The sequence below is a fragment of the Ursus maritimus genome, unplaced genomic scaffold, assembly GCF_017311325.1.
Source record: "Ursus maritimus isolate PB19 unplaced genomic scaffold, ASM1731132v1 scaffold_7, whole genome shotgun sequence".
NCBI lineage: Eukaryota > Metazoa > Chordata > Mammalia > Carnivora > Ursidae > Ursus > Ursus maritimus.
The window spans coordinates 52995381-53022659 of NW_024426885.1; the positions used below are offsets into that span (position 1 = coordinate 52995381).

The 27279-nt window shown below is 34.8% G+C and overlaps 1 protein-coding gene across 3 annotated transcripts in view; it reads left to right on the forward strand.

Moving 5' to 3' along the window:
- Nucleotides 1-27279, forward strand: part of MICU1 (mitochondrial calcium uptake 1) — a 234519-nt gene that overhangs the window by 94616 nt on the left and 112624 nt on the right. For all 3 annotated transcript variants that reach the window (XM_008696021.2, XM_008696022.2, XM_040624205.1), the window contains exon 5: nt 6169-6212. In XM_008696021.2, coding sequence (XP_008694243.1) covers nt 6169-6212 — 44 coding nt within the window. The remainder of the gene's footprint in view (nt 1-6168; nt 6213-27279) is intronic.

Genomic DNA, 27279 nt, shown 5'->3' on the forward strand with positions numbered 1-27279 from the left:
ATCATTTAAATAAATTTTTAGGGTAATTTCAAGTATTAAAAAATGAATCTTTGAATTTTGGAGAGATAGCTGAGACTTCTTAACTATAATTATTCAGAGTTTCCATTTACTAAGCTTTGATTTATTGAGCTTGAAATGATCTATTTGATTCAGTTTCAGTTTTGTCTTTTGACAAAAGGAGTTGTTATCTTCTTAAAAACAAGTCTTTTACCATCTATAGATGAATGGATAAAGATGTGGTATATATATATAGTAGAATACTACTCAGGGGTGCCTGGGTGGCTCAGTTGGTTTAGTATCTGCCTTTGGCTCAGGTCATGATCCCAGAGTCCTGGGATCGAGCCCTGAGTCAGGCTCCCTGTTCTGTGGGGAGCCTGGTTCTCCCTCTCCCTCTGCCAGCTGCACCCCCTGCTGGTGTTCTTTCTCTCTCTCTGTCAAGTAAATAAATTTAAAAAATCTTTTTAAAAAATGGAATACTACTCAGCCATCAAAAAAATGAAATCTTACCATTTGCAATGACATGGATGGACTGGAGGTATTATGCTAAGTGAAATAAGTCAATCAGAGAAAGAATTATCATATGATTTCACTCATGTGGAATTTAAGAAACAAAACAGGATCATAGGAGAAGAGAGAAAAAAATAAAACGAAATCAGAGAGGGAGACAAACCATAAGAGATCTTAACCATAGGAAACAAACTGAGGGTCACTGGAGGGGAGGGAGTGGGGGATGGGGTAACTGGGTGATGGACATTAAGGAGGGCAGCTGGGTATTATAAAAGACTGATGAATCACTGACCCCTACCTCTGAAAGTAATAATATGTTATATGTTAATTAGTTGAATTTAAATTAAAAACATTAAAATAATAAGTCATTTAAAGTTTCGTTCTGAAGCTTAAACTGAGAGTATGCTTTTGTTTGTTTGTTTGTTTGTTTGTTTGTTTGTTTATGGGGGGAGCAAGGACAAGCCGGGGGAGGGACAGAGGGAGAACAGACTTGCCGCCAAGCAGGGAGCCCAACGCAGGGCTCCATCCCAGGACCCTGGGATCATGACCTGATCTTAAGGCAGATACTTAACCGACTGAGTCACCCAGGTGCTCTACTCAGAGTATTTTTATAGTATTTCTGAATATTTATGTTATTTTTGGTGTGGACTCAAGAAGAGAGGCAACTACCACAATTAAAACATTTTTAGGGGCGCCTGGGTGGCACAGCGGTTAAGCGCCTGCCTTCGGCTCAGGGCGTGATCCCGGCGTTATGGGATCGAGCCCCACATCAGGCTCCTCCGCTATGAGCCTGCTTCTTCCTCTCCCACTCCCCCTGCTTGTGTTCCCTCTCTCGCTGGCTATCTCTGTTAGATAAATAAATAAAATCTTTAAAAAAAAAAAAAAAACCATTTTTAGACAAAATCAGAAAACATTCATTTAATCTTTCTGAGCTTCAGCTTTCTCATTAATAACAACAGTAGGATAGTGTTTACACCACACTAGGAGCGTTTAATGATTTTGAGATTTCTTTGAATGAGAGTTTAAGAGTCACAGGAAGCACCTTAAGGAAAACAGCATAGTGTCCAGTGTTTCTAAGCTAGGACCCAAAGAGCGAAAGTGAAGAAATGGAAGGGAACCATGTTATAGGGAAGTCCCTGGAGTATCATTTTCATGCTACACACACTGTGTTTTCCCCTTCCTTCTCCATACTCTCCCTCCTCCTAGTAATTGGACCTAATAGAATCTCTAGAGGAGTAGTGAGTACGAATAGCTTGAATTATTTCATCCATCCACATTTCCCATACTCCATCTACCCGAATCATGTTAAGAACTGAGCTAATCTGACCATCTGTTTCGAGAGGTAAAGAAGTGTAAATATAATAAGATGAAATAATCTTTTTTTTCCATCTTAAAAGTATTAATCTCTTGGCCTACTTTATGTCTGTATTTGCTTATAAATGACAGGAATTCTCAGTGTGTGCCAAGCTGTCCTTACATGCCCCTCCTGTTTTTTGCAAATGTACATGGTAAAATATTTTCCAAACTATAACAAAGAGCATTCAGTGAAAACACAAATCTGTTCCATCTTCTGCACCCTCCGATTCCATGTCACATAAGCAATCACTTTTTAAGTTAGTTCTTTTAGGTATTACTCTAATAATTTGAAATGTGGCTACTTTGAATTGAGATGTGCAATAATTCTAAAATACACACCAGATTTTGAAAACTTAGTATTAAAAAGGTAAAATATCACAATAATTTTTATATTGGTTACATATTGAAATGATGCCATTTTGAATATATTTTGTTAAATAAAATATATTGAAATTAACTTACTGGTTTCTTTTGATTATTTTAAGAATAATTAAGATTATTAACTGTTAAAAAATTTTAAATTATACATGTGGCTCACATTTGTTTCTCACATTATATTTCTTTTGAACAGTGCTACTCTATTAGTAAGCATCTATTTCCCTTACTTGATGTACCAAGTTTACTCATGAGATACCTGAGTATAGTCTGATTCTCATTCTTTAAAAAGGACCAAGTTTTTTTCTGGAAAGTTTTAGGATTTTCTTATTCTTGGTATTCTGAAATTTCATAAGCATATACTGAATTGTATATAGTTTTTGTTCATTTTGCTTATTAGAACACATGATAAGCCCTAGCTTGTGTTACTCTTCAGCTCTGAGAAATTTTCTACTAATACTTTTTGGATTATATCCTCCCTACTTTTTTTTCTTTTTAAAAACATTTCCTTCCTATTTCTGAATGAGAAAAGGTCTTGTGTGGTATTAGACCTCTAGTATTAAGTCTCTGTTTTTCTATAATTCTCTCTCATATTTTCTATTTTCCATTCTGTTGTCTTTTTGGCAGTGGTCCTGAGAAGAAACCTTACCCTAACCTTTTGACAGTTTATTAAAACATAGAATGTGCATTTCTATACACCAACAATGAGACAGAAGAAAGAGAAATTAAGAAGTCAATCCCATTTACAATTGCACCAAAACCCGTAAGATACCTAGGAATAAATCTAACCAAAGAGGCAAAAGATCTGTACTCAGAAAACTATAGAGTACTCATGAGCAAGAAACTGAGGAAGACACAAAGAAATGGAAAAACGTTCCATGCTCATGGATTGGAAGAACAAATATTGTGAAAATGTCTATGCTATGCTACCTAAAGCAATATACACATTCAATGCAATCCCTATCAAAATACCATCAACTTTTTTCATAGAAATGGAAGAAAAAATCCTAAAATTTGTATGGAACCAGAAAAGACCCTGAATAGCCAGAGGAATGTTCAAAAAGAAAACCTAAGCTGGTGGCATCACAATTCCGGACTCCAAGCTCTATTACAAACCGTAATCATCAAGACAGTATGCTGCTGGCACAAAAACAGACACATGGATCAATGGAACGGAATACAGAACTCAGAAATGGTCTCTCAACTCTGTAGTCAACTAATCTTCAACAAAGCAGGAAAGAATATCCAATGGAAAAAAGTCTCTTAAAGGGTGTTGGGAAAAGTTTGGACAGCCACATGCAGAAGAATGAAACTGGACCATTTCCTCCACCATACACAAAAATAGACTCAAAATGGATGAAAGACCTAAATGTGCAAAAGGAATCCATCAAAATCCTTGAGGAGAACACAGGCAGCAACCTCTTTGACCTCAACTGCAGCACCTTCTTCTTAGACACATCACCAAAGGCAAGGGAAGCAAGGGCAAAAATGAACTATTGGGACTTCATAAAGATAAAAAGTTTTTGCACAGCAAAGGAAACAACAAAACCAAAAGACAACTGACAGAATGGGAGAAGATATTTGCAAATGACAGTTCAGATAAAGGGCTAATATCCAAAATCTGTAAAGAACTTACCAAACTCAACACCCAAGGAATTAATAATCCAATCAAGAAATGGACAGAAGACATGAACAGACATTTCTGCAAAGAAGACATCCAGATGGCCAACAGACACATGAAAAAGTGCTCAATATCACTCGGCATCAGGGAAATACAAATCAAAACCACAGTGAGGTACCACCTCACCAGTCAGAGTGGCTAAAATCAACAGGTCAGGAAACAACAGATGTTGGCAAGGATGCAGAGAAAGAGGAGCCCTCCTACACTGTTGGTGGGAATGCAAGCTGGTGCAGCCACTCTGAAAAACAGTATGGAGGTTCCTCAAAATCTGAAAATAGAGCTACCCTACAACCCAGAAATTGCACTACTAGGTATTTACCCAAAAGATACAAATGTAGTGATCTGAAGGGGCACCTGCATGCCGGTGTTCATAGCAATGTCCACAATAGCCAAACTGGAAAGAGCCCAGATGTCCTTCGACAGATGAATGGATTAAGAAGATGTGGTGTGTGTATACACACACACACACACACACACACACACACACACACACACACACCGGAATATTATGCATCCATCAAAAATTGAAATCTTGCCATTTGCAATGGCATGAATGGAACTAGAGGGTATTATGCTAAGTGAAATAAGTCAATCAGAGAAAGACAATCACCATATGATCTCACAGATATGTGGAATTTGAGAAACAAGACAGAGGAATGTAGGGGAAGAGAGGAAGAAATGAAACAAGAAGAAAGAGACTCTTAATGTGAGGAAACAAACTGAGGGTTGCTGGAGTGGAGGGGTGTGAGAGGGATGGGGGGGTGCTGAGTGATGAACATTGGGGAGGGTATGCGTTGTGTTGAGCGCTGTGTATTGTGTAAGACTGATGAATCACAGAGCTGTACCCCTGAAACAAATAATACATTATATGTTATAATAATAATAATAAAACCATGCCAGAAAAAAAAAATAGGATTAGATAGGGATGCCTGGCAGGCTCAGTCAAAGGAGCATGTGACTCTTGATTTAGGGTCGTGCGTTCGAGCCCCACATTGGATGTAGGGATTACTTAAATAAATAAAGCTTAAAAAAATAGGAGGTGATAAGCAAACATAGTCTTAGTTGTCTACAATTCTTTCTTGTTCTCTGTTCTTTTATCATAGAAGTGTGTTCTGCCTTTATGACTGTGCTGTCTTCTTGAATATACATGAGGTTTCAAATTAGATTTGTTTTTTGTTTTTTAATTTCCTTCTGTTTCCTGACTTACCTCTTTGTTTTGTCAGTGGTTTATTTTGTTCAGGGAAGGCTTTTAGAAGTGAAGCACATTTTAGATAAAATATGTAACCAAATGTGTAGAAGCAGAAATGCAAAAAGCTTCCTCTGGGAGCAGTGATAATCTGATCATTATAATACTGTGGATATAATGAGATAAGAGCCTGAACTAGCATGAATACAGTGAGAACCAAAAGAAAAGAACTGAGTAATTATGCAAGAAAAGTAAGTGTGATTATTAACTGATTTCTCCACTCTAAAAACTCCCACAGCACCCCTTTATTGAACTAGTTATATGTTCCCTTATAGTGTTAATTATTATATTCATATGTCTTTCTAACGAAATTTTGACTCTTCAGGGCAGGGATTATATCTTACTCATTAACTTTTTTAAAAGTGTTTGTTGATCAAGCACTATGCCAAGGGCTGGGAGAAAGCAGTAGTCAAAGACAAATAATCCCTGCCCTCAAGGATACATAATTGCTTACATCCTTCACAGTGTTTAGAATTAGATGGTAGATATTCCCAGAGAAAATATTTGTTAATCCTACTTTAAAAGGTAATATTAAGATGGCCTATTTGTATCTGTTTAGGTGTGTTGCAAAATTTATTTGATATTAAACTATTCTCTCTTTAACTCGATGCCAAAAAAATTATGTATTCAGATTAAACTAATATCCTTCACCTTATTTAAAGGTAACATAGCACATTGATATAATGAAAACAGCCCACCCCTGAAAGAGTCCAGAGTTCTAGTTTAGCTCTACTATTGAACAGGTTTTTCACATGAATTTTTATCCTCTTATCTTCTCAGAGCCTCACTTTCTCGTATGTAAAATAAAGGTTAGATCTTTTAGCACTGACACTTTGAATCCAAAAGTGGAAAAATTTTTCATTCCCATAGCCTTTGAATGTTGTGGCTAAACCATCTAGTATATTTAATTGAATGACTGGAAATGACAGAAAGCTGTCATTTCATGTTTTATTTGAGTTATGACCATTGACTAAATACGTTTTTTTTTTTTTCTCTTTTACAGACTTGGGTCTGGATCAATATACAATAAAACGCTTTGATGGAAAGGTGAGCGAGCTATGACACTTAATGTATATATCCTGTTGTTTACTAAGAAGATTTTAAAGTTTCTCTAGAGTTATTTGTGAGAAATTTCTGAATGCCTGTTTATCTAATCAAAAGAGCATGTTTATTAGTTTGGAAGGCATAGAAGTGCCTTCAGATGCTTCTACAGAAAAAATCAAGCAGAAGGTTTTTCTACATTTTTCCATATAAGGTAACACGCATGGGTAGCCTGGTGTTAGTTAAGGGCTAATTCACTGTATGTTGACATTTGCATTTTAATTCAATTGCCATCATAAACTTTAACAAGCCCCCCAATTTTACATTTGCATTTCTCATAAAAACACTTTCTTGATTTGACCTTCCTCAAACTTTGACACTATATAGCAGTAATCCTAACTAGAAAATTATGGAAGTCTTTACTGATGCTTTTATAATAATTATGAAGGCCACCCCAAGTTTGCGTATACATTTGCATTATACTTACTTTCAATTCTTTATTTTATGCAAAAATAAATCACATAATAAATTGTTCTTAAGTACAGAAAATGAAACTTTCAATTTTATTATCTCAAAGCAATCAGTTAAACATGTTTTTCCCTTTCAGGCTGAGCTCTACAAAAAGAAAAAGAGAATATTACACAGGGTCAGAAAGAAAAGTAAAAGGTCAATTTTAAAGAGGAGGAAGAAAGCACATCAGAAAGAAGAGAGAGCCCGGAATGGCTCTACAAAGCTTAAAGAGAAGGAAATCAGAAGGAAAATCATGCAGTGGCTGGAAAAGGCAGGATCACTAAAAAGGGTCTAAATGGGTGGAGGTCAGGGTTAGTAGAAACTGATCTTGCAGGAATATGTCGATCCTGCATCATTGCATAAAACTCTATGTACTTGTAAGGTGAAGATATAAATGCTAAAATCTTTTGCACAGGTGGAAAGAGTGAATGGCCACCTTAAGAGATGAGAGATCTTGATCAAGGCTTCTGGCCTAACAATTGCCTTTCCCATTCAGATGGCCCATTGCCTCCATCTGGGTATCCTCTTTTTTAGAGTCACATATTCTAAAAGAAAAAAAATGATCAAAAAGAGCATTGAACTAGAATGGTAGGAGACAGGTTCAGAGCTGGCTTTGCTTTGGGGCAGCCACATCTTTGATCCTTGGTGTCTCTGCCTCATGTATAATCAAGTACCAGATCCATGTGAAGGGTTACTGCAGGCACTGATGTCAGGGTCTGATTTCAGAATCTCTGGCAAATCAGGCCCTGTTTTATCTGTCTTTGTGTCACGCATATGTCTGTCATACGGGAGGGGACCAATAAACATTTGAAGATTTGGAAAAAATCAACTAATCAATCACATATTCTTTGGAGATATGACTCATTAAGTCAGTAATACGTTATAGCAAAATTAGTCTAATGAATCACAATTTTTGGTCACTGAAGAAATTCAGAGTAGCATGAGATTTCTGTCCTCTAGTGTGTGTGTGTATACACATGTAAACCTGAAAATGCATAAAGAAGTTGGATATGTGCAGGTTGAACAGCAAATTTACATGGTATAGGGGAATTTCTATTCGTGGAGTTTTCGCAAATATAAAATACCTAGTGGTCAGTCCTGTTTCATAAATGCTCTTTAATTTTTTGATTTCAGCATATAACTGTCCACTTGACACTAAAAATCTAGCTTTGGGCATGACCAGTGAGCTCCAACTTTGTTTCAATCATATTCAATTTATGAGCCCTATATTTCCTACCATTAGTGTCATTTGCATTTTTCTGATTTCCATTTATTTTTATAAATTAACAAAAGTAAACTGCAATAAAACATAAGTATTTGAGTGCTGCCTTGCTGTAGAGACAAAAATGGCAGTACTTCTTTGGAAGGCAGACTTTGTGACAGATTGTAGTGCAAATGTTTGGGCTCTGAAGTATAAAATTCTGAAATGGGAGTAGGAAAGCAGGATTTAGGGATCTCAACATATAATGTTCGAAAGTATGACTTGTATGAAATTCAGGCATATGAAAGTTGACTTTATGGTACCAGGGGAACAGGTTCTGCAAGATAATAGAGGAATGGCAGACTCACATAGGGATAGTGGAGAACTGAGCCAGCCAGCTTGTCCCTTAGTAAAGAGTGCACGGATTTTCCTTTCATCCGCGTTATGATATGTGTATTTAATCCCTTTGCAGGTACTTCATTAAATACTCTCTTAATTTCCATCAAATATATCCTGAAGTTTATGCTTCTTAAATAGGATCTTTAAACTGAGTTCATCTCTAGTTTATGTCTTCATGAATAGTCTTTTTTTCATATGAAGTTTAAGAAAGTATTTCTGTGCTGTTTTTAAACCATATATAATGAGGAATACAACATTCATTCTGGGTTTAATCAGTTTAGAAGTTTTTCCAGGGATTTTTGCCATGTATTTGTGATATTTGTGATAAGGATCAATGCTTATTCAACTGTCGATCTTATTATTTTCCTTTAGATCTTCATGTCTCTCATTCTCTCAGTCAGAATATCTTAATTCTTAAGTAGCAGCTTCCAGAGTATATAAATCCCAAGACAATTTCCTCTTGAAAAGACAGATTTGTGTAGTAATTATAGTAAATTTTGTGCGAGATGGCCAGAAATTTAGTCCAAAGCTAATACCCTGGAGGAATTTCCTTTTAAACTTGCTTTGATTTTTAAAGGGGTCATTTTCTCTCTCTTGTTTTAACTTGAAAGATAAACTAGTTATGAACTACTCAGAGAAAGATTTACTCCCATCTTCTTATCCACCCCCCATTGTTATAGCTTTTAACACACCATTTAATAAAGTGCATCATTTGACCAGTAAGTAACACTGCCTTATTTTATTGTCTTTTAATTGAATTGCACTTTAGCCTTTTTGTCATTGAAAACAAGAACAAATGGAGAGATTTGGGGGAGTTTTCTCATTTGTGTTTGAATTTCATACAACCTCTAAATGCAAAGTAGAAAAGAAGGCCCAGCTGATATTGAGAAATAATTGGACAATCCGAAATTTCTTGTTTTGGTGCCTATCATCTTTTCCCTTCTTTTGTTTGACTAGAAAATGCCCGTAAGTAAATGAAACATTCCTGTTTCAACTGAGAGTGAAACTGAATTTGATTAAGCAGCTTTTGAATTTGGGGGAGGATCTTTTGCCAGAGCCCATCACTACCTAATGTTAATGTACACTAATCCTTTACTCTTAGTAGCAATTTCCTTTGTAGAAAACTCATGAAATACATTATTATTGGCACTTGCATCATTTATGCATTTCAGAATTATCTCCTAACACAGGCCTTGTATAAAGAAGCAGTAGTGTCCCTTCGCTTTAAGAAACTGCTTTGTAGATAGGTGATACTTTAAAAGACGTTCAGACTAGGTTTTAAAAGTTCAAAAACTTCAAAGCTCGCAAGTTCAGATTTTCTCTTAAAGGATGTTTGAATATCAGTATAGTGTACTGGCACTATTATACAGATGGTAATACAAAATATAGTCTGGCTTTTGTTTTAGTGTGGTATATCATAGATTTTTTAAAAAAAATGCACTCTCCCCCTGCAATGTCCAGGCATTCTGCTTATGACTTGTTGATGCAATTACTTCATGAAGTTTAGGTTATTTCTTTAATGAAAACTTTATTTTTTCTGGGTTTAATTTTTTAATTACATAATAACTGGTCTATAAAATAAATGATCATTTATAAATGGAGCCTTCATATTACATAATCATCAAATATTTCTTTCATTTAATGATTTAATTGCTGTTTTTTATTGGTGTGGCTTTTCTCAAGTGGTTATACCCTTTATTTTCCTGTTTCTCTTAGCCCTCCCTTTTTTCCGTCAGCATATCAAAGATAGAAGTTGTTTTGGATTTTCTGCTCCTGTTGTAATAGACAACACTCTCTGGACCAGACACCACCATTTTTTTTTTTTAAGTTACAGTAGAAAACTGCATGGTCTAGGTAAAATCGTTTCTAAAGCAAAGAATACCCATATTCCAGAGTTTTGACATAATTTCCTCTTCTCTCTTACAAAAACTTTATAAAGCTCATACTCTTTGTCAAGTAACAATGAATTGCCCATTGAAACTAAATTGTTCATTGTTATCATTTTACCATGTATTTCTTTTTCAGAAGATAGATTTTTAAATTCTTCCTTCCCTGTCAAATTCCCTTTCCCCCATTCACTCCCTGAACACTTCCTGCATTTTTCATTATTTGTATTTACAGTACCCTTAGAATCTCTTCAGTTTGGAAGAAAGAGTTAATGTGTGTTTTATTCCTCTCTTTATGATACCTGCAAGAATATTTGTACACATGGAACAGAAAAAATATTTTACATCAAATTAGAATGACATTGTCAAAAAAAAAAAAATGACATTTCCACATTTAGGTGAAAGAGATAAAAGTATGGTCAAAGCCTAGAAGGGGAAGTACTGATTACAGTGTTTAAAACAGAAAAAGTTATCAGAAAAAATGATGGGTGCCATAGTTAAAAATAAAAGCTTTAATATAACCAAATGCTTTTAATTGCTTACTAGGTGAAAGTTCTTTTAAAAATATTGATAAATGAACTTTAAAATGATATTCCCCTTAGGGGAAAGTCTTGGTTCCTCAAGGGGAATGTAAGCACATTTTCCCCTATAACATAATACTCTTAATGCTTTACTTACGTTGTTTATTAACTTCATATCATAGATAAGATCTTAGTGTGGAATTAGGGCAAGTATAATATTACTTCTTGACATGCATAGTAATGTGAAATGTATTGTAGATCAAGGAAATGTAAATTAGGAGAGGGGACGGACTGAAATCTCCATGGGACAAGAGTTTGATGAATCTTCACACTTATTTGAACAGTTTTAAATCTGTTCATATTTATATAGCAGGTCATGATGTTATGAATTCTCTATTGTTCACTAGCACATCTCTCTCTTGGTTTCCAAAGATGAAACTTGTCAAGTCTAAATTCGTGGTGAATTGACAGGTTTTTCTATTAATAAACACAAATATATAGACATAATTGTATTATTTTTTCACCATGTTTTTATTTGCCCTATCAATCCCATCTTTACAATAGAGTGTATCAGTGTGTTGTCTTTCTTTTATAATAGGGAAATACTTGATTTAAAAAAAAGCATGGCAGATTCCAAGAGAATGCACAGATCTCCCCCCTGTCTAAAAGTAGAGCATTCCTATGGAAGCTTTCATTAAGCTGAAACAGCATAAAGCAAAGAAACTATTACCATTTTCATAAAAGCAAAAATCCTCTGGATTTTTTTCCGTTAGCAAAAACAGGTACCAGCATCGGTCTTTCTCGTAAAAGAGAAGTGGTATAAAGCAAACTTTCAGATAGCAGAGATTCTGTAATTCCTGGAAGCATGAAGTTCTCCACAAATATTTCATATTCACATATTTATTTTAGGGCTGAAGATTTAGCCCATTTTAAAAACCACATTAACGTATTCACTTATTGGTTGTCAGTGGTTCATTTTTGCAATTTAAAGTAAACTCTCTAAATGAGAAATACTTGACTCTATTTGTCTCTCGCAGGAATTATTACTAATAACAACTATAGGAAAAAGAAGAATAATTAAAGGAATGTTTATTACGTGCTACACTCTATTTTTGGTTTTGGTTCCACATGCAATGTGGGGCTTGAACTCAACGACCCCAAGATCAAGAGTCGCATGCACTACGGACTGAGTCAGCCAGGCACCCCTCCACACTGTTTTAAGTGCTTACATATAACTCATTTAATCCACACGGCCACTCTCAGATAGCTTACTACTTTTAGCTTCATTTTACAAATAAGAAACTACATAATAATTAAGTAGCTTAATTTTTTTTTTGACTTAAGATCATATACGCTAGTAAGTAGTAGAGGCATGATTCCATATTTGTAGTCTGGCTTCTGAGTTAACAGTCTTAAGCACTGTGGTATATCTAAGCGGTATGTCTATATGATCTATTGATCTATTTGTAAATAGAAATTTCTCTTTGTCAAGTAGTTATTTTAATACCTTAATGCCGTTTGTACAAAAAAAAAAAAAAAAACCTTGATATTTCGGTTTCTTTTTGCTAAGCGTGTTGAAGTTAATTTTTACTGCTTTGATAAAGTACAACTAGAAACTCCTATTAACCTGAGAAACCACATAGTGTTTTTGAAGAAAGAAAATATAAGGAGTATATAAATTTTAATACTGAAATTTAGAAATCAGAATTTCAACTTCATTTTTATTTGCTCCATTATTTTCTCATATGCCACGAACACCATTGGGCATTTTAAAAAATGCTGTGTCTTTTCTTTTTACTGAAACAGTCTCTTAAAATGTGCACTGTCATCTATATTTGAAAAATTGGATCTTGGCTCATTGTCATCAAGATATTAAAGAAAATAATGTTTCTGTTACAAACTCAACTTACTCTCAAATATTGATTGGTTGTGTGTTAAATGTAGCATCATTGAATAGGGCCACTTATTATAGTCAGTCTTTGAACAAGCAAAAGTTTAGAATGTAATTGCATTACCAAGGAATTCAACACTCTGATTCAGCATTTCAAGAAATCCTTTGACACCTGTTGCAGTTTTCTGTTTTACTTTTAGTCCATTTGTTCATCTTTCTTCTTTCGCATCCATAGTTCTCTAAATTATTTTTAAGCCATTTTCTCCATTTTCTCTCTTCTTACAAATTAGCAGATTTAGTTCTTTTGTAAAACACCACAGCCCTAAGAAAATCTGGCTTTGGTATCTGAAATATTTTCCAAGGGATTTCCATTTTGACATTTTAAGTATTTGACAGCTATGTGTAAATAATTAGTAGATGTTGTAAGTATGCTGAACTTGAGTATGAAAAATACAACATTATTAATTGCTGTACTTCTTAGTATGTAATAGCACAGGATGAAAAGAGTGTGACCTTGGATATGACGAGTCTATATTCTTAAATGGGCTCTGCCGCATACTTGATAGATAACCTTGGGCAAGAGACCATTTAATCTCTCTGAGTATCAGTTACCTTCTCAGTAAAATCAGAACAATGTGGTAAAGTATCTGGCTCTACAAATTATAGCTACTTTCTGTGACTTTGAACCCTTTATTCAGTTTATGTATGCTGTCATATATATTATCCTCTTGGTTTGTGTGAAATGCTACAGAATAGCATCTCCTCTGCCTAATTGCTCTCTCCATGCCAGTTAAATCAGCTGTAAAAATCCCCGTGGGCTCTCTATAAGGAGCAATTGGCTGGGATTAAATAGCTGGTCCATGAGCTGAAGAGAGACCTCTGGTTTGTTTTCTCATATCTGAGCTGTCCTTTGTTCACAGTGATTCATCTCACCCCTGTGTTGTAAAACCCTCTGGGTCTCTGTCACATCAATCCCAAGCCTTAGGTTTGTAAATTGCTTATAGCATGTATTTCTCAGTTAAGAACTTTTATCACTCTGCTAAATTGTTTTGAGAAGTATGGTAAGTTTGGGTTGAATTTTATTTCACAGTGAAGTTCATTTGTTGAAAAAATATCTTTAAACCCATTTGATATATGAAGATATTTTGGAGTGGTGTACCCAGCTAAATCAGCTAACCTCCACGATGGCTGGCTTTTTATCACTAATGTGAGTAGTAATTCATTTAGTGCAACATAATTTTACAGGAGACCTGTTTCTAAGCAGTCATTCTGAACTCTTTGAGTAGTTACTAATCCTTTAAACTCATCTGAGTTTGGTCGCCTGTATTTTATTATGGATGGTAAAGCAACAAATTTGCCATGAAGTTTAAAAATATTATATCCATGAGACATCCTAATAGGAAACGGTAATTAGAGAAATGCTTTGACTTCCCATGACAAAAAATGAAATGTTTGCTTTCCCATTTCTTTAAGAAACAGATTATTGTTCATGTGTTTTCTTTTTATAGTATTAAGTTTTTTTACAATTGTGTATTTCATTTGGGGGAGGTTAGGAATTGAGGTGTTGCGGTTTTTGTTTTATTGTACCTACCAGATAATATATAAAACATTTCTGTGTATTCCTCATTTCCTGTTTCTAGGTGTTCAGTGATTTTATTACAGATCTAAATTCGTCCTTATATGTTATAATATTTTGTGATACGTATGTTTGATTTTGGATTTTTTGTTCATGTAATCAAACAATGTCCATTTTTTTTCTTTTTCTCATCTTCTGATCAGGATTTCTGGCAGGTACTGACTCAGCAGCATGTGCTTTAATTAATTAATGTTCCAAAATCCATAATAATGCTTCAGAGACAAAGGTTCAGTGCATGCTCATGTCCTTTCCCTGCTCCTTTCAGAATGATTCAGTTCCTGTCACTTTAAATTAACATATTTTATCTTTAGTATGAGAATTCCAACACTGCACTGGTCCTTGAGAATATAATACCTAGCATGATTTAAAAGGAGGTTTTAACATTATGTGTCACACAAAAGGTCAAGAAACTTACCACTATTTTGTATAAGGGATACTCAGTTAATTGGGCCATTTAATTAGTCTTAGCAGGTCATGTTCCTAGTTAAACTGTAACAGGAATGGTGAGACAACAGTAATTTCAAGTGAAAATCTTTTTTTTTCCTTTGAAATTTCTGAAATGATAAATACAGATAAGTTTAGTTGCACTTTGTTCAGTAAAATGGCTTAACAGGAAACAAATGGAACATTTAGAAAGACTGCATTATTTTATTTTTTTGAGCTAATCAACAACTTTAACTTGGAAAAGCAAGCAAATACATGAAGAAAATCATGAAAGAGAATATGTAGGTTGTAATCTGGCAAAGGAGACTTTCAAGGACTAGCCTAAGAAGTACTTTTTAAATTGATCTTTGAAGACTTAGACTTTTTAATTATAATTTATAAATTATTAAAATTTATTCATTTTTTAAAAGACATTACTCTTGTATTGCTTAATAGAAATAGAAACTCAACTAAATTAGCATACTTTTGTTTTAAAATAATGATATAATTAATGAGATCACAGTGTGCTCTTTATTTTTATGTAACATTTTTCCTGTGCTTCCTTTTTTTTTAAATGGGATATGTTTTTAGTAGTCTACTTACTAAACCCCAAACCAATTATCCTGTTACTGATGCAGTTGATTATCTTACTTCTGCCTTTACCTGCATTTTGAAACAAACCAACAAATACTTGAGTGATTATGTCAAAATAATTTATTGACAATCCCAGTATCAATGTTTCTAAGCCTGGACGTTCTGTTTTAGAATAGCTATGGCACAACTAGTATGCACAGTGCTAAGGAGAGTATATCAGATAACACCTATGATTGAGGAAACCTGCTGCTACTTCTATAATTGTGGCAGGACAGTTTGTAGGAGGCCTCTAAAAACTCTTCCTTTCCTTTGATAGTTGTATGGTTTAAGACTTCAAAAATTTAAAATGATTTGCCTCACATAGGTATTCCTGTTAGAGAATGAGAAGAGAAAAGAGGTAGGAATTGGTGAAGTGCTTGGAAGTCTCTTGAATCTGCAGCATTGGGTTATCAGCCACCATAGTTGACAAAAGAGCTCCGGTCTTCTTTAAACTTCGACTCTCGAAGGTGGTATCCTTTGTTGAGTAAGGATTCAAAATCCAGTTTTACTTTATTATTAAGGATATCTTGTTAATATGCTTTTTGTATTGAAAATAATAAACTTTTTTTTCATAGACTAGGTAGTGGGGGATTGTTTATATCACTACAAATATCACTCATTTTGGTGACACTGGTATAAATCCTTTAAGCTTCCAAAGGTCAATGAGCAGTTACTTATAGAAGAGGGCTTTCTTGCTTGCTTCCTTAACAGGGATTTGTCCTTTGCATGCTAAGTTCCTATTGCCTGTGGGGCTGGAATCATTTTGTTTTTCTGGTAGCATAGAGCTGTTCTTCAGATGCAGCTTATGAATGGTGTGAAATAATTATATTGCTGTGAGGAGTATTCATAATGTCTCTTTCCAGTCTCTGAGTTCCACCACTACTAAAGTATGTTGACTTCAATTCATGTGTTTGATTATTCAGGTTGAAAAAAGAAATGATAATATAATCATTAAGTGCTCCCAAGGAGGGTGTGGTCCACCTGGTTGCCCCAAATATTCAGATATCTGTTAATATGTTTTTAGATACATTTTTATTTTAGAATCTATTTTGTTTGAACTTGGGGTCAACAACCCATTTCATTTATCACTGTTGATTTGAAAGCATAAACATGACTAAACATTACATTTCTAACACCTTCATGTTTCACTTTTCCATCATGAAACAAGATTTGAAATTCACTTTGACATGAGAGGACTTGGTTCCAGATAACTTCCTTTTTCTTATTATTTTAGCACAAATACTGTAACGTGTTTTGAGGTTACACAAAGTGAAAGATATGCAGAACATTTTATTTCTCCTGTTCCAGTAAAATTGGGTTCTCAACTCAGCCTAAACATCTATTGATGATCTTTAGTTGCAGAGAATGTGTGAGGATAGCTTTTGATTTGCATATTTGTCTTTGCTGTGATAGATTTTTTTTTAAGTTCCAAACTTAAAAAGCTTCTCCAGTTACAAATTAGTCTAACATCTATTAATTAAGAAGACATAAAGAACCATTACATTCTTGAAGTGATACTCATTTTCAAAATGATTAAAATATGTATTTGAACAAGCCAAGGCATAAAAATAGATTGTGCACTTACATTGTTAACTAGACTTTCCTCTTCAAGATAACTGAGCTGATAACAAGCTAAGCTCCAGGATTAATATCTTATAATAGTGAACTCTTGTTTTGCTCTGAAAATATTCAGTCCCCATTAACAATTTCAGAAGTCGGAAATAGTTTCTCTGCATTTGATACGATATAATACATAATGGTTCTGTCAAACCATGACCTGTCCTGCCATTTTATAGCATCATCACCTTGGGCTACTTATTTAATTTCTCTGAACTTCAGTTTTCTCCTCTGTAATGTGCAGATAGTAGTATTACCTATCTCATAGGATTGCAGTGAGGACTTAAAGAGGAGTGTGTAATTCAAGTGCTTAGCACAGTGCCCAGAGTGAAATACACAAACTAATTTTTAAATTCTTGATATATCTTTAATGGTCAGTGGTGTTCAAAGGATACATATAAGTGTTAAGAGTTCAAAATGCTTTAAAAATTCTTCATCTAAAGGGCTTCCTGAGAGAACAGTGTAGAATGATTGGTGATCCTCAAGAGTGAAACTCTCAGTTTTTATGATGTGATTTTTTTTTCTTGTAATAATGTTTTCCATATGGGAGACAGTGAGATGCTATATTGACTGAGTTTTAAGAGTTCGTATGTGAGGTGGTTTTGCCATGAAGTGATAGGGAAGCATTTTATAACCCATATGACCGAAACCAAGACTACTGCTGAGCCCATGATGCTTCTTTTCAGTACCGATTTATTTGAATGACCAAAGTTCAAAATTAAATTCTTAGATTTAGTTAGCAAATAATAATAGTAAAACATAGATTCCCCCACCCACAGCTGCTTCGAAGCAAGTCTGCAGGCATAATGTGGTAGAAATAATAGAGTTGACAATTGGGGCGCCTGGGTGGCACAGCGGTTAAGCGTCTGCCTTCGGCTCAGGGCGTGATCCCGGCGTTATGGGATCGAGCCCCACATCGGGCTCCTATGCTATGGGCCTGCTTCTTCCTCTCCCACTCCCCCTGCTTGTGTTCCCTCTCTCGCTGGCTGTCTCTATCTCTGTCAAATAAATAAATAAAATCTTTAAAAAAAAAAAAAATAGAGTTGACAATTTTCCACTTCTAGGGTTTTGATAATACCTCATGAGATACTGAAGACTGAAGTACATCCCTATAATAATGTTGTATCATTTCCTTGAAGTGAATGTTATTCCAGGATACTTTTACATTTTTATCATTGCTTTAATCAAATCTTCTGCCACCCTTTTTTTAAGCATCTTCATTTGTATCCATTTTTTCTATAGCCATCTAGTTAAGGAGCTAGGAAAACATTTGCATGATAGGTATTTGGAGTTGTTCTCAGAGCTGAAGTGGTTAGAATTGGGACTGAAAAGAGAATGGCTTTCTGGCAGCCTGAAGTTTACAGTATCTTAAGCATTCACCTTCCACAGTTTGTTGCACAGTCATTTCTGTTTGGCGCTTCAGATGCTCTATTACCTTTGAAAAGGTTGCAAACTCTGAGTCAGGAGAAGTCCTACTCTAAATTAGAAACTTCTTAATTTAATTTTATCTGACATATCCTCAGCTCCTGCCTTTCCGTAAGCTCAGGTATGGGGCAGGGAAAGAAGACGTTTTTCAACTGTGCAACATTTTCTGTTCAATTGGGAATAGTGTGATTGTTTAAGATGGATATCTTACCAAGGCTTTGGCATCTATGCACCAACTAAATAACGAAGTATGAGCATTAATTGCATGGGAAAACTGCCGAATTTTCTCTAATACTCTTCCCCTCCCTGCCCCAACCCCAACCTTATGTAGAAATACTGTTCGTCGTTTGGAAATGATAGGTCAAAATTGCATTTTCTGGAAGAAGCATTTTATTATCATTACTTTGCCTTTGAAGTACAACCTCAAATATTTCTTAAGGTTATCTAGGGAAATGTTAATATTAAAACAATCCAATTATCTCAGTCTTATAAAGGATGACATCTTCAATAGTAAAGCTGTGTTCTTTATCAGCTTTTTCTATAAACCAGAGATGATTTGAGGTTCTAGCTGGTATATTAGCATCTATTTTGCTGGCATAATCCATCAACTACTATTTGGTAGGAAGTTTATTTTGAACTGAAATTGAAATTTCATCAAAATTGAAAAGTGGGTTTAAACTAGAATAAATAATGAAATTAAACTCCTAGATATGAGTTTTCTCTTTGGCTTCATCCACTTGAGTCTTAAAAGGCAAAATTATTGGCCCTACTTTGATCAACGCTGTTAAAGTTAGGATTCACTGAGCACAGTGAGTATTAATAAATCTGAATCATGATTGGAATTCTCAGTCCCAAGGCTCCTGATGGCACCTGCAACTTTGGCAGTGTTATATAAGTCTATGTGATTGGTCAGAAACCAGAGCGTGGATGCTTTAGCACAAAACGATCTTGGTAAAACAGTTCAGGTTTTTTGTTTGGTGTTTTTTTTTTAAGGATTTATTTATTTATTTTACAGAGAGAGTACGTGCATGCATGAGCAGGGGGAGGGGCAGAGAGAGAAAGGGGAAACAGACTGCCACTGAGCGGGGAGCCCAATAAGGGGCTCGATCTCAGGACCCCGAGATCATGACCTGAGCCAAACCAAGAGGTGGGTGCTTAAGCGACTGTGCCACCCAGGTCCCCCAAAGAGTTAAGTTTTAGACTCCTAGAGAGGTGTATCGATTATACATGTATAGGGTATGCTTTGCTTTAAGTTTCTAATTAAGTGTTCCTGCTTCCCTAAAAAATAAAAAGATGCAGGATATGCAGTTGAGGTTAGTACCAAGACCCTTATGAGGTTATTTATTTATTTGTTTTTACTTGAATTTTAATTTGAATGTTTTATGGTAGTCTGTAGTTGTAGTTTAAATTTCAAAACAAGATCTTAGGCTAGGTCATATAAATGAATAGTAAATCGTTGAATTTCCCTTATTTGAGTCAGTGAGGACATTGCTTTGCAATATTTTGCATAATTTTGTTCTTTAGGTAGAAATGCTGTTCTGATCAGTTGACCTGCATTTCTGCATTTCAGCCTTAATTTCAGAGATTCAAGTGATTTGACTAGATTTTGACATGTAACTTTTAAGATGCGCTAAATATGTTATATAGAACTATTGAATCACCGTGTTGTACACCTGGAAGTAATATAACACTGTATGTCAACTATACTTTAATTTAAAAATAACAATAAGAAAATAGCATAATGCTCTGGGAGGTATCTGCAATTAGTCTCTTTTTTAAAAATACCCAATGCTCTTACATTTCAGCATATATACTGAAGAATTGGTAGAATTGTATCTCAGTAACTTTAAGATGAAAACAAGTTTCTCTTAGACCCTTACTATAAATTTTTTGGCTAAACTTATCTGTTATTATATCAATCTCACATTATATGGCCTTACAATAGATTTGGAATATGTTTTACTTCTTTTGACTTTTATATACAGAAATTTCTTCCTTTTGGCTTGTCTAATGTTTATTATTTACATTGAATTTATTATATTGAATTAAATACAAATCTTTATGATAGATTTTCCTAGTAAAAATACATTACATATGTTCATTAGTATAATATTAATGTTCATTAGTAACAAAAGATACAAATAAGGACCTCTGAGATAGAGAAGGTGAACATTATTACCAATTTGGTAAGGAAGATTATGTTTTCCTTGGACTATGCCCCCATTTCATCCCTAAAGCATATAAATGATATTTGCTTAGGGGAAAAAAATGACTTAAAATTTAGTCAAAGATTAAACATTATTCAAAAGATCAATTGAAGAAACATTTTACTTGACATTCTCAGTTGCAGAATTAAACGATAAGACTTTGGAGTAAGAAAAACTAACTGAAAGCCTTCCTTCTTTCCTTCCTTGACTCTAGATTTTCCATTTTCACCATACTTTGGGAATTTTAAGATTTTATTCAATGTCAAACTCAAATATCTGTATTTTCACAGATTCCCTATGTATTGTGGCTAGTTGGTTTGAGGATATTATTTATGGTAGAATCAGATTTATAAAGACCAGCTAAGAAGCAGTCATAAAAAAACAAATAGTCTAAGAATTGGTTTCGTGGTAACTCTCATTTCCTCCCAAATTTTAATGTACTTATTTGATTTTTCTCCTAGCTTTATGTAATTTGAGAGATCGAATTTGATAGTTTTATGGCAGTTTTGGTGTTTTTGAGTAATGTCATGAATTTTTTTAAAGAATCGGCTTTGGAATTGTGGATACTAAACCCACTTACAAATACACTGAGTTAATTAATAGGTGTACAATCTTAAATGCACCTGAACCACTTTTTGACAAGTGGGTGCCTTGAAAAACATACATGTAACTTCCTTCCCTCTCTCCTTCTACCCCTACTCCAGAAGCATGGAAGATTAATGTAGACGTTTAAGAAAGAATTAGAAGATTACATTGCACAGGGCACACTGAAAAGCATGGCTAATTTAAAAATCCTCTTTAAACATCTTTCTTATTTTTAAGGAGGTATTGCAAGACATGCACAGTCTCTGTTCTTTCTCTTAAACACATGCACACATATGTGCACACATGCTTTCCCTTTTCCTCTGTTTTTCCCGACTTTGATATGTCCCTTACCCTCTTTTTTCTTCACCTTTCTATGGTCCTTCCTCCTTCTATATCTTGTCTTTCAGATGTTTTCAACTTTTTCTCATATGAAGCACTTTGGCCTTCTTTTGGCCTCTTCTTCCTTTCACTCTACTCAGTTCAGTGGAGATCTCATATACAGCCGCACAAACAAATATTTTCTCCTTTAGAGGACTGAGGGTTGCAAACACGGACATATTCTGTGTAAGGTAGTAGAGGCAGGGATACCTTCCTGGAGAAAATCACACTAACTAAAGTAGCACTGTAAGGTGTTTTTACTTAGCCCCTATGGAGATATGTTCCAGTAGTAATTCCCAGTCAATATATAATTGAATGTATGTTCAGCATCATCTTTATTATCTCTGCACACTTTATAACTGTCTAATAGTGGAGGTAGCTAAGCCTAAACCATGATCCCAAATGCATCTCATGCAGGGTTTTAAGCTACCTTTTTAACCATTCAGATAATTTCATGTTTATTTATACTTTGGAAAATAGTCATACACTTTGTTGGTAATCAGAAGACCTTCAAAAGAAAATGGGCTACTCAAATCAGAAAATATTATAGAAAAAGTAGCCACATTTATATGGTAAATTAATCTTTAACAAAAGTGCCAAAATAATTAAATGGAAAAAGGAAGGTGTTTTCAACAAATGATTTAGAAGCAACTATATATCCATATTTTGAAAAATAAACCCTACCCCTTCCCTCATTATACACAGAATTTACTTGGAATAGATTGTAGACCTAAATGTAAAATCTATGACTATAAGACTTCTAAAAGAAAATATGAGACTATTTTAATGGACTAAGGAGAGGCAAAAATTTATTAGCATATAAAAAGCAATAACTATAAAGGAAAAAAACCAATTAGACTTCATGAAAATTTAAAACTTTTCATTGTTAAGATAAAATAGAAATTATAAGCCACAAACTAGCAGAAAATATTTTTAATACAAGTATTTGACTATATTTGTTATCTGTTGCTGAGTAATAAATCCAAAACTTAGTGGCTTAAAACAATAATATTTCTTGTCACTTATGCTTTCTCTGAATAAGGAATTTGGGAGCAATTTGTCTAGATTGTTCTGACTCAGGGTTTTTCATGAGGTTGCAGTCAGAGGTTGGCTAAAGCCTTAGCCATCTAAGTATGGAAGATTCATTTCTAATGTGGCTCACTAAAATATCTGGTACTGAATGTTGTTGGGAGGCCTCAGATCCTCTTCCTGTAGGCTCTCCACAGTCCTGCCTGAGTGTTCTTTTCAAATGACAGCTGGCTTCCCTCCAACAGAGCAGTGTGCCTTTTATGCCTTTTATGACCTAGCCTCAGAAGTCACACATTATGACTTAAGCTGTCTTCTGTTGGTCATACAGACCAACCCTGATTCATTGTGGAAAGGAACTAGGTCTACATAAGAACGTGAATAATAGCAGGCAAGAATCACTAGGTTACCCAGGTCAGACTCCATTAAAAAAGTCTCATATCCAGGACATATGATGATCAGTGATAAAAAACAAAACAAAACAAACCCAATTAAAAATGGGCAAAAGACTTGGATTTTGCAAATACATAATTTTCCAATAAATACAGAATGCTCAACAACATTGGCCAGCAAGGAAATGCACAATAAAGCCACAATGAGATACTACTACCTACCCATTCAAATGGCTAAAATGAAAAAGACTGGCAACGTTAGTAAGGATGTGGAGTGACTGGAACTCTCATACATTGATGGTATGAGTAAAAAAGGTACAGCAACTTTGAGGAAAGTCAAAATAGACAACGGCTGAAAAGAGCCTGTGTTTATCCATAAAGCAATGAATAATGTGGATTATGATTATAGACAAATTAGAATAAATTATTTCACTTTTATTGATGACTAATAGACTTCTCTACAATAAAAATGAATGAACTACTGAAAAATACAGTATGAATGATTCTCCCCAGCATGACGCTGAGCTAAAGAAACTATACACCAAAGAGTATATACTGGTGATACCATTTATAGAAACTTCCAGAAGAGGCAAAACCAGTCAGTGGTATAAAAATATGTTGGGAATTAACTGTGGAGGAGCATAAAAGAAACACTGGAAATGTTTCCAGTGGAAATGTTTGATATCTTGATGGGGATGTGGGTTACTCAGATATACATATTTATAAAACTCATTGTTTTGTATCATTAGATTTGTGCATTTTACTGAAAGTAGATTTTATTTAAAACAAAACAGATACTGAAGTCTAGCTGATATGTTTGCTTTTTTGCAGACATGATTAACAATTGTGAAACTACTCTCTGTATATACTAAGCTTAAGCAAATTAGTAAGTATATTGAAGATAATATGACCAGGTTTCTCCCTGTTGAGAAGGGAATAACAAGTATGTATGGGGTAAGACTACGTTGTACCCCATAGTATTAGAATGAAATTAGAGATACCAATATGAATTCATAGTTTATACTAGACAGATATGAATGTAATCATGAGGAAACATCAGCCTAATTTAAATTGAGGGATAATCTTCAGTATAATTCACTTTTCAAGTCTTTCAAGGTCAAAAAGTACAAAGAGATTTTAAAAAATGGCAGTAGGTAACTCCAAAACTATATCTCTCCACTAAGACAGTTGGTAAGCTGGCAAAAGCTATCAATCAACTTTTTCAGATCTCTGGAATCTAACTAGCAAAGGCTTTAAACAACCAGTGGAATGCTTAAAGAAGAAAGAAGATGCTGAAATTTGGTAAGATAAAGTTGTGGTGTTACTTACCTGATGACCATTTCCCCACGCACCAGCACAAATGGCAGCCATAAACCATTCCTGGTACAACTTGCACGTGCCAGAGTGAGCAGTGCAGACCTTCTTCTTGGAGAATATGGATGTGGGCATTGACCTGTCTGGTCAGTGAAGAATCCACTTGCAGGCTTGCTTTTGTTTTGCCTGTGTTGGATCTTCCTTAGAGCTGGGGTGGCCTCCCAAGTGGCATTTGTCAAAAGCATTTAGAATTAAATATACTAGGCACAGCAGCCTGAGACAAGCAGCAAACAAACCAAAAAGCCTGGGAATGAAGAGGCTGCAGCTGGAGATAGTGAGATAACAAGAACTTTGAAGTGCTCTACCATATACTGAGGAATCTGGAAGGCCTTGCATGTCCAGAGCTGAATGAATACTTAGAAGAAACCTTAGCAGTCCCTAAGCTTTCACCTCTGGCTGCCTTTTAGCTTCTATGCAAGCAAAAACTGAAGGCAAAGGCAGTTTTTAAACAGTGGCTAAGCTTTGAAAGAATGCCCAACACAGAGCCAACCTGCAAAGACCTGGGGAGTATTCCATACACACATCTTTGGCTCCAGAAATCTCTGTCAAATCACTAGCTGACAACTAAGGTAATGGAACAGAGACTTGAGTGACCATGCTTGACAGAGCATACAGTATTTACAAAAAGAATTTAGAAAAGTCACTAAAGAAATAACTACAGCTCACACAAGCAGCAGCAACAAATCCTGAGGAGAGGGAGAATCTGATTTCCAGAATTACCACATTATAATATACAAAATGTCCAGTTTTCAGCAACACATTTTGCTTTCAAAGAATAATGTATGGTCCATTTCACAGGAAAAAAAAGAAATAGGAAAGCTCTGACATTACACTTACTACAGACTTTAAATCAATTGTCTTAAATATACTCAATGACCTAAAAGGAACCATAGGCAAATAACTCAAAGGAAACAAGGAGAATGATGTATGAACTAATAGAGAATATCAGCAACGAGAGATTTCAAAAAGTTATCAAGTAGATATTCTGAAACTGGAAATAAAATAGCCAAAAGAAGAATTTCACCAAAGAGATATAACAGCAGATTTGAACAGTCAGTAAAAAAAGAATCCATGAACTTGAAGATAGATTAATTAATATTATCACAATGTGAGAAACAGAGAAAAAAGAAAAAAGAGAAGTGAACAGAGTTGAAGATACCTTTGTGACATCATTAAGTGTACCAACATATGTATGATAGGAATTGCAGAAGGCAAGGAGAAAAGAGAGCAATATTTGAAGAAACAATGGCTGAGAACTTTATAAATTAATGAAATATGTGAATCTACACTAGGGTAAATTCACAATACCTGCCCTGAGACATATTATAATCAAACTGTCAAAAACTAAGAAAAAGAATCATGAAAGTAAGTGTTGTTAGTAGACATACCCTATTTAAAAAAAAATGCTAACGGGAGCCCTGGGATGCCTGGATGGCTCAGTGAGTTACGCATCTGCCTTCAGCTCAAGTCATGATCCTGGGTTCCTGGGATCGAGTTCTGCATTGGGTTCTTGCTTAGCAGGGAGGCTGCTTCTCCCTTGCCTGCTCTGCCTGCTGCTCCACCCTGCTTGTGCTCTCTCTCTTTCTCTCTCTGACAAATAAATTAAAAAATTTTTCTTAAGTGGGGGGCGGTCCTCAAGGCTGAAATGAAAGGACACTAGGTAATAACTTGAAGCTATATGAACAAATGACACCAGTAAACATAACAACGGGGGTAAATAAAAGCCAGTGTGATTGTATTTTGGGTTTCTAACTCATTTTTTTCCCCTGTGTGATTTAGAAGACAAATGTGTAAAATAGTAATTATAAATCTGTGCTAATGGGAACACTGTATAAAGATGTAATTTATGAAAGTATTTAAAGAGATAGGGCCCTAGAGGAGCACAGTTTGTTTTAGTATTATGGAAGCTAAGTTGGTATTAATTCAAACTAGATTGTTGTAAATTTAAGATGTAAATTGTAATCTGCAGAGTAGCCTACTAAGAAAATAACTGGTTGGTTCCATTTATATGAAATATCTAAGTGACTCCATAGAGACAGGAAGTAGATTAGGGGCCAGAAGAAAGGGGCAGTGGGGTGTGACTGTTTAACAGGGAAGGGGTTTCCAAATGGGGAAAGTTCTGGAACTAGATAGTGGTGGTAGTCACATAACATCGTGAATGTACCTACTGTCATTGAGTTGTACACTTTTAAAAATTTTATGAATTTATTATAAAATTTATAATTTTAAAATTTATGAAAACATAAACAGTATGATGTTGGCATAAAATAGACAAATCAATGGAATGAGATTGAGAGCCCAGAAATAAACCCACATATTTATAGTCAATTGATTTTCAACAAGGTGTGAAGACCATTCTGTGGTCAAAGAATAGTCTCTTCCACAAATAGTGTGGGGTCAATTGGATATTCACATGCAAAAGAATGAAGTTGGTTCCTTAATTCACATTACATACAAAAATTAACTCAAAATGGATCAATAACGTAAATGTAACAGCTAAAACTACCAAAGTGTTAGAAGAAACATAGGAGTAAACCTTCATAACCTTGGATTTGGTGGTGGAGTCTTAGATATGACATCAAAAGCACAAGCAAATTGAACTTCATCAATATTTAAACCTTTCATGCATCAAAGGATATTATCAAGGTAGTAGAAAGGCGATGCACAGAATGGAGAAAACATTTGCAAATCAATCCTGATAACAGGTTTTGTATCCAGAACACATAAAGAACTAAAACAAACAAACAAACAAACAAACAACTTCTACAACTCAATAACAAAAGAACTAATAACACAATTCAAAAAATAGGCAAAGGATTTCAATAGACATTTCTCCAAAGAAGATATACAAATGGCCAACAAATACATGAAACGTGCTCAACATCATTAGGCACTAGGGAAATGTAAATCAAACCACAATGAAATACCACTTCACACGCACTAGAATGGCTACCGTTTTGGGTTTTTGT